Raw genomic sequence first — 8,967 nt, 5'->3', positions numbered from 1 at the left:
GTGATTTCCGCTAGCTAATAACACGGATTGATCCGTGTAAAGTTGTTAGATCCATCCAAAGAGGACCTACATTGGGCAATTTCGAAAACTAATACATTAGTAACAAATGTGGTTCATGCAATTGTCTTAACTACATGTTGGGCAATTTCGAAAACTAATGCACCTCCTTACATAAATATATGGCGGAGGAGATCGAAATGAACACTTTCCTTTGGTTAAATAATCAAAATAACAAAACTATTAACAGATACTACCATCATGTACTTACATTTACACCCATAAACAAAAATCTTCCATATATGGTGGGAAAAATGTGAATGAAAAATTCTACTAAAATGGATTGGGTAGAAATCTAAGAAATAGTGAGTATTCTTGATCCCTCTTAATACCTCTCTTAGTTCTAAAATCCGGTTTTGAATTATGTATTATAAATTAATACGTCCTGATTAATTAGAACTAAGCTAACTATGTTTAAGCAACTTGTTGCTTTAGTTGATTCCATTTGATTTGGATTTTGAAAATTCACTATGTCCTACAAAGCGTCTATGGCTATATGGTTAAAGCACCCAACTCATAATTAGTGAATTCATATATGTTTAATTCTTACTCGACGCACGCCAATGGTACGTACCCTCCAATAAATTTATTGGAGTTAACTTTGTATCATTGAAATCTCATGAGTCATTATATTTAAACTTATATTCACCCGACATATGGGCATGTAGTACATACGCATGTACGTAGAGAGACAAGTTTACAAATGATAGCGGTTTATGTAAATGTGATTAATGCATCTTGTAAATAATAATGTAGGACTAACAATTCAAAAGGAGAAATTAAAATAACTCGTCGATAGTATTCAAAAATTTGAAAACTAATAAATTTAAAAATTTCTTTGCTTTTACTAAATAATTTTCTTTAATTAATCTATTTATTGATGTAGTTCCGGTGACCAGCTAGCTTCTCCTGCAAGTCATGGAAATGGCTTGCTGATCCGTCCGGTGAATACTCGGTCAAGTCGGTGAGAAATTGTTTGGTAGAGGATAGAACAGGGAATGTCAATTATGTTTTGAAGTGGAGGATTGGGTCCCAACTAAATGTAATATTTTTGCGTGGAGGGCGGTTTTAAATCGGCTTCCAACGGTGGATAATTTAGAAAGAAGGAACATAAAGGTGGAAGATCATAGTTGTATTGTTTGTGGTGAGGGTGAAGAATCGATCAACCATTTATTCACCGTTGTGTAATCGCTATTATGGTGTGGTAAAGAGTGAGCTTATGGTGTAAGATTCCTCAAATTTTTACCTTTTCAGTGAAAGATTTGATAGAAATACATATCCATATTCCGGGGGGGAGTTAAGGAAAAGGAGATCGTCCAAGGCATCATAATTATCGGATGTTGGCGATTGTGGAAAGCTAGGAATGAAAAGTTATATGAAGGTAAAGAGATCAAGATGGAAGAGATTATGGGAGATATTAAAACTTTGGGTTTTCTTTGGTTAAATAACAAATCGAAGAAAAGGTTAGTTGATTGGTCTACTTGGTGCAATTATGCCCTTATGTAATTGTTTTGTTGGTTTTGGTTGTGCTCCTCCGGTCTCTTTGTGGAGGGGTTAGCCTTGTTATATTCCTTTGGGTTTGGTGTCAATGAAGTTCTCTTTTAAAAAAAAAAGCTAGCTTCTCCTGCAAATTAGTGAATCAAGTGATACTCGTAACTGACTAATTAACATGAATAAAAAAATTAATAAAGTTTTGAATTAACCCTTTGTTAGTAGTTTCATTAATTATTATCAAGAAATCACCATAATTTCTTTTGGATGGACGGAACACGTGAGGTTCACAAATTATTTCATGGCGGACGTATTTACATGTATATAATTGTATTATAACATGTATACAGATATTTAATTGATATATATACACACACATATTTATATACAAAGTTGTTCGTGTCTTTCTCTCTCTCTCTAAACAATTGCAGAGAACACTGAGTATACTGTAAAAGAGCAACAAAGAGAAAGAAAAGAAAAGAAAAAACGACAGCCACCAGTTAATTTCTGGTTTATTCAAGAATTCAAGAACAACTGCTGCTGCTGCTGCTGTATATATCTTTACATTTTTCTAAAAAAAATCAGGTTTATTCCTTTTGTTAATCACTCGAATTCCACAAAGCATCAAACCAACACTCGTACGCTAGCTAGCTTCTTTCTCTTTTTACACCTAGCTTTTTCTCTTTAAATTTCAACCTTAATCTTGCTTGTATCTGGATTCACACAAACGGATCTATGATATGAAGAACATAGCTGCTGATGCTTCCATAATAATAATGATATGGTAGTACCAAGATTTGAAGAGAAGCAATTACCACACCACAAGAATTCTATGTCACAAGATTATAATATTTTCAATTTCTCACATGGGTTTGAAAGACCATCACAAGATCAACAACAGCAGCATCAGCATCAGATCGGTGATGTTTATGAGTCCACTGGAGCTGGGATGTTGTCCGAGATGTTTAACTTCCCGACCGCAGTCCCGGCCACCGAACTCCTACAGAATCAAATGAATTACAACCGTAATCAAGCCATGCAACTTTTTGTGATGAACCCACCACAAGAATCACCTCATCATCATCATCATCATCATCATCATCATCATCATCATCATAATAATAATAATAATCAGACTTCACCATCAACACTTCATATGTTGTTACCCAACACTGTCCCATCTTCAAGTCCTACTCTTCATCATCAGCAAAGCTTTGGTAGTGGTTCGGGTTCCGGACAAGGGCAATTCGGTCCATCGACACAATTCGCATGGATACCGCCTGGTGGAACACCTCAAGATGGTGGTGTGGACAGTCATGGCCTTTCTTTATCCTTAAATTCTAGTTTGCAACACTTGGAAGGTGCTAAAGTTGAGGATTTGAGAATCGGTGATAATCCGGCCACCGCGATGCTTTATTTTAATCAAGGAAGTGGTGGTGGAACCGATCCGTATCGGAGTATGCAATTGCAAGGTCCTACACACAATCCAACTCATGTTGGATATGGATCATCTTCTTTAGGTGTGGTTAAAGCACTGAGGACTTCTAGATATGTTAAGGCAGCTCAAGAGTTGTTGGAAGAGTTTTGTAGTGTTGGAAGAGGTCAATTCAAAGCAAACAAGTTAGGGTCCAAACAAACTCCGAATCCAAATCCGAATCCAAGTAACAGTAGCGGTGGTGGCGCGTCTTCGGCTTCATCTAAAGATCTACCTTCTTTGTCATCTGCTGAAAGAATTGAGCATCAAAGAAGAAAAACCAAACTATTATCCATGCTAGATGAGGCAAGTCAATCTTTCTCTCTCTTTTTCTCACTAAAGATAGTTCTTGTAATCAATAACTGAAGATATCATAAAGTCACCAGAGCCCAAAAAGATTCCGGCGCTATATTTATATTTATATATATATAGTTAAAATATAGGGTTCTGGTTATTATTAGAAGTGATCTAATTCCGGTATTCCTGTATTCACTTTCAACAGTGAATATAGTCTAAAGTCAACACTGACTAAACTCAATTTTCTTGAACTTTTGTTAGTTATTTAATGTCTACATTTCATTTTGATTTGGTAAAAGTCTTGACATGTTATGTTATGTTAGAATCTTTCACTCGGTTTACCAACTCGATAATATTCAACCATGAATGGAAAGTACTTGCATACATACAAACGTCATCAGATATAATTATGAAATTAATTAGGTGGAGGTTTTATTAATAATCAAAAAATCTGGATCCTTAATTTCCAAGAAAGAAGCTTTCATCTTTCATCACCGTTACAATGTCTTGACGTATACTATGAATGATTTATTCCAATGTCTTTATATAAGAAACAATATTTTATTTAGCATACGATTAATTAATATTATTACATCTTATCAATAGTTAATTAGTTGAGTACTTGTGTGTGTGTTATAATATTATACTATTGTTTGTTATTGATTATAGGACGTACGCCAAGGGTTGTACTGATCCCACTGTTCGTTTCTAATCAATAGGAATAGATGAACAGTATAATCATCTATACAAGACAATAATTCTTTTCTTTTTGTTGGTCGGGTACAGTTTGTAAATATATATGTTGTTTGCTAGAATCATCATAATATATATGTAAAATATTGCTATATTATATGATGAGATTTAAATAATAAGTGTAATAACACTTAAATTGAAAATCAGGTGGATCGGAGATACAATCACTACTGTGAACAAATGCAGATGGTGGTGAATTCATTTGACTTGGTATTGGGTTTTGGCGCGGCTGTTCCATACACCGCGTTAGCACAAAAGGCAATGTCACGCCATTTTTTATGTTTAAAGGATGCAATTGCAGCTCAGTTAAAGCATAGCTGTGAGTTATTGGGTGAGAAAGATGTGGGTACTTCTGGAGTGACCAAGGGGGAGACACCAAGGCTTAAATTGTTGGAACAAAGTTTAAGGCAACAAAGGGCATTCCATCAAATGGGGATGATGGAACCAGAAGCTTGGAGGCCTCAGCGAGGTTTGCCCGAGCGTTCGGTTAATATTTTGAGAGCCTGGCTTTTCGAGCACTTCCTACACCCGTAAGTTTTCGTTAATTATTTAAAGTTAATTATGCATTTCAAGATGAATGAATATTCTAAGGTTATAAAAATGCAATCTTTATGAATCTTTGAAACAAAAAAAAAAAGAATATTTTATGATGGTGGGAAAATTAAAAATATTAATGATGAAGTCATAGATAAGAAGAGGGTGCTTTAAACAATGCTAGAGGTGCATATGTTTGTGTGTGTTTTTTGTTGTTGGGTAAGCTTTTATGATTGAGAACGATTAAAGAACAAAAGCTAGATAGAAAAAGCAATAGTATTTGTGGTTGCAGCTTACTGTTGTCTCTCCAACGATAAAGCTGATAAAGTGGTTCTTTAGTAATATGTCTTAGAACATAACATGTTGTGTCATTGACCCCTTTCACTTAATAAAAACACCAGTTTTCAATACACGTACGTTAATGATGGGGCCTAAAAGTTTTTGGAAGAGAGCAAAAATAAAGATGCTGCAAGAAAGAGTCAAATCTAATTATATTTGATTTGATGGTCAGTTTTGATGGTTTCTTTTACTAAACTTTACATCAAGATTATGACAAACACTATAACAATGCTTGGTCACTTATATAAACATTTTTTTTTACGTAACGTTAACAGTTTTTGAACTAGAGTAATTAACAGCTTTTAAACTAGATATATTATTATTTTACTCAAACTCACTTCTTAGCATAATTACTCTAGTTCCAAAGTGTTAAAAATAATAATTACTTTAGTTATTTATATGTTTACTAAGTTAAACTACTTGTATCATATCTCACCCTAAGTGTAAACTTACTTGGCAAATACCCTGTTAACTAACGGGATAAACTAATTATTGGTGCGAACTTTAATAAAGTGAATATATCTACATGCATGAATCCTGATCACAGAATTTAATGTGAGAAAAATCTAGCTAGAGATTGTCCAAAGTTGTCTTATTATGTGTTCTTAATTAGGTTAGGTTTTATAATAGATGTAGAAAATGAAATGCACTTACTTTTAGGGTGGGGATGCATCATCTGCTGTCGTTTTAATTGGATAAAGTCATTCTCAGGTATCCAAGCGATGCCGATAAACACCTGTTGGCAAGACAGACTGGTCTCTCCAGAAACCAGGTTCAATATTCGTACTCTCTCTCTCATGCATATATAATAATATGTATTTATATATATATATATATACAGTCATGTCTGCGTATATTGTGTTGAGCTTTCATTTTCATCAAACAAACCTCAACAATCATCATATGAAAATGAAGGAAAAGATATATAAGTATATAACTTAATTAATGAAAAGTTTCATGGAATATTACTGACTTGTGACTGTTTTCAGTTTCCATCATTTTCTATATCATATAATCTTATTATAAACATGAGGGTGAAATGACTTTTATAGAAGTACGTATACCATCACATTCACTCCCCTATACGGCCTCACTACCCTAGTCGTTCGTTTCGAATACACGTAAACAAATCTTGATAATTTTTCGCAAATTTTACACGAAAAATGAAAATGAAACAAGCTCTAATTTACACCAACTGCACATAAAGAAATAGGCAATAAATGTATCTGTGAATTACATGAAATATAGAAGCAGTTGTAGGTCTGCCTTCTTTGTCAATAATCATTTTATGTTTTGTCATCTTTCTGATACCATCCAACTCTCTCACCTTCATTTATGTTTTTAATTCATTTGCCATCAATGTCGTATATACAGTACAATTAACGTCTGTATGTGTATATATATTTTGGTCTTATTAAGTTAACTATTTAAAATATTCAATGCTTGGTTTCATCATTGTTTTAAAATACATATATTTGAATCATTGTCATGCATATATAATGATAGTATTAATTTACACCGACAACATTGGAATGTGACATGCCACCCACATTTTGGTAATTAAATTTATAATTGAGCATTAAGCCATTAAAGTTGCATTTACTTAATCAACAATATTGCCTCTTAATTATAATGGCTCTAAACACATAAGAAGCTAATTATAATAAACTACACTTAAAGCAACAGTTAATTCCTAAAGACAAGCAACCAAATTTGAGAGACTTGATTGATTATCCTTAAATGGATTTATTCCAACTATTACGATATGCTAGTTTGAATACCTCAAACAACCGTAGATTACAAGCAAATATCGATAACTCGTTATCATGGCTACATTTGATTTTGATAACACAAACATGAAGGCACATGCATTACTCTATGGACCAGTTAGCTTCGATTAGGGTTGCTTTCAGGCAGGTTCTCCTACTCATGTGTCTGTTTCATGTAAAACCATAGTCCTTTTAATAAATGTTTTATGAAGAGAAACAATATTGTTTCCTTTCCTTGAAAGCTTTGTTGAAATAACATATTTGTCTATTTTTTTTTGTTAGTGTATAAAAACTCTTTCATATAATTAAGGAGATAGATATTGAAGTATTAATTTGATTTTGCAATGAATGTAAAGATTGATTGGTGTACTGCAATAAAACCTAAAAAAACATGCAGGTCTGCTAAAGAGAAGTACCCTTGACTTTATCAGAAGCCAGAAACAAAATGACAGTCCAGCACAAAGCTGGTCCCATTCATTGTTCAGCTTTTATAATCATGATGAAATACCATATGTCCTCCCCTTTTGTTTTGATTACCTCATCCAAGTTTACATATACACATTGCATAAAAGCTACTTTCATCTCTTCATTCTGTAATTTTAGTTTCACATTCACAGTAAAAGTTAAATGCATCATGCATGCAAACTAACTTCTGATCATACTGATTTAGATTCACAAAGTACCAAATTAGGGCTCATAAAGATTGACAAATAGTAAAAAAGGAAAAAGCTTCAAGACAATGATTAAATATATTATTATAACTTGATTTAAATTATAGAATAAACTCATAAAGTATATGTCACTTTTTGGATTGTCTCTGTATATATATTTAAATAATGTAATGTTTGTGTAGGTCTCAAATTGGTTCATAAATGCAAGGGTCAGATTGTGGAAACCTATGGTGGAAGAAATGTACCAGCAAGAAAGCAAAGAAGAAGCTGAAAATCATCATCAAGATGAAGATCAAGGTAAAGCTAATGATCATAATGATAACGATAACGATAATGATGACGATGATGATGGACAAGAAGAAGAACAACAAGAAGATAAAGAAAACACAAAAAACCATAACCATCACAATTATCAAAACAATAATATTATTAGTAATATTAATAATAATATTCACCCTCCTCCAGCTTCATCTAATTCTGCCACAACACAAACACATGCAAATTACATCAATGAACCTGAAAATGACCCTTCACTTCTTGCAATCAATACACAATATTGCTTTGCGGAAAACCAAGCTGCTACTATGGCCTACACTTACTCACCTATGATCTCAAACACAACCGGCGGCATTACCACGGTGGCACCACCACCTTATGATGGTGACACGTGTCGACGCAGCAGCATGGAATACAGGACCACTACTACAACAGGAGGAGACGATGCTAATGCTGCTGCTGACATTGGGTCAACACTTATAAGATTTGGAACCACTTCTGGTGACGTGTCACTCACATTAGGGCTACGTCATGCCGGAAACATGCCGGAGAAGGCGTCTTTTTTCAGTTAGAGATCACTCTGGGTGTGTTTATTATGTTAAGGAATTGATGATCATATCATGTTTACTAGCTACTGGCAGCTGGCTGGTCTCATTATTATTTACTTATATTTTTTAGTTGATGCTTATACCTTGATCGAACCTTATACGTTTCTTCTTCGTTTTATATATTTTCTTATTTCAAGTATAATAATAATAATCACAAGACAAAAACATATATATACCTTAACTTTGCACTGTATTTCTTTCCATCATATAATTAAGCTCATGTAAGAAATTAATTACAGTATATATTAAACTTTTTTCCACATGAGAACATGTAATGAGATAGGGTAAATCGTAGTTTGTGTCGAACATATAACCATCAAGTGTCAAATAAAGAAGAGTCAGATGTTTACCATTGCACCACCCTTGAAGGTTAAATTATCATCCTTCACCGAATTTCGTTTTGAAAATGGTTATGGATGGCCTCCTTTCACAAGGGAATATATTCTTTAGTGTGTTTCACAAGCTGGGGGGTTTCCTTAAGGACTGTTTAAACTTGTACATCTCAAAAAGTATATATGTCCGGTGTTTCTCAAATGCGAGTTGACGTGCACATTGCAGGGGTAATATCTGCAATGTTGTGGAGAAACCTAGTCTATGGAATGGGCATCATCTCAGTGAAATCACATTGTTTATTAAAGTCTTGGAAAATTATAATTAAGATGCCGACATTTGGTCAAATAGCTCCAACAATGCACACT

General features: G+C 33.7%; 1 protein-coding gene across 1 annotated transcript; it reads left to right on the top strand.

The window, feature by feature from the left end:
• Window positions 1-1,953: 1,953 nt before the first annotated feature.
• On the top strand, window positions 1,954-8,351 carry LOC143574913 (BEL1-like homeodomain protein 2). Its single transcript, XM_077059415.1, has 4 exons — window positions 1,954-3,328; window positions 4,220-4,602; window positions 5,657-5,717; window positions 7,568-8,351. The coding sequence occupies exons 1-4, from the start codon at window positions 2,330-2,332 to the stop codon at window positions 8,231-8,233; spliced, it is 2,109 nt and encodes a 702-aa protein (XP_076915530.1). The 5' UTR covers window positions 1,954-2,329; the 3' UTR covers window positions 8,234-8,351.
• The last annotated feature ends 616 nt before the right edge of the window (window positions 8,352-8,967 follow it).

Source organism: Bidens hawaiensis, unplaced genomic scaffold (genome assembly GCF_021521415.1).
Source record: "Bidens hawaiensis isolate Kalapana, Puna unplaced genomic scaffold, B.hawaiensis_p1.1 tig00027146_1, whole genome shotgun sequence".
NCBI classification, from domain to species: Eukaryota; Viridiplantae; Streptophyta; class Magnoliopsida; order Asterales; family Asteraceae; genus Bidens; species Bidens hawaiensis.
The sequence above is the reverse complement of the archived record's forward strand: the minus strand, read 5'-3'. Positions and strand labels throughout refer to the sequence as shown.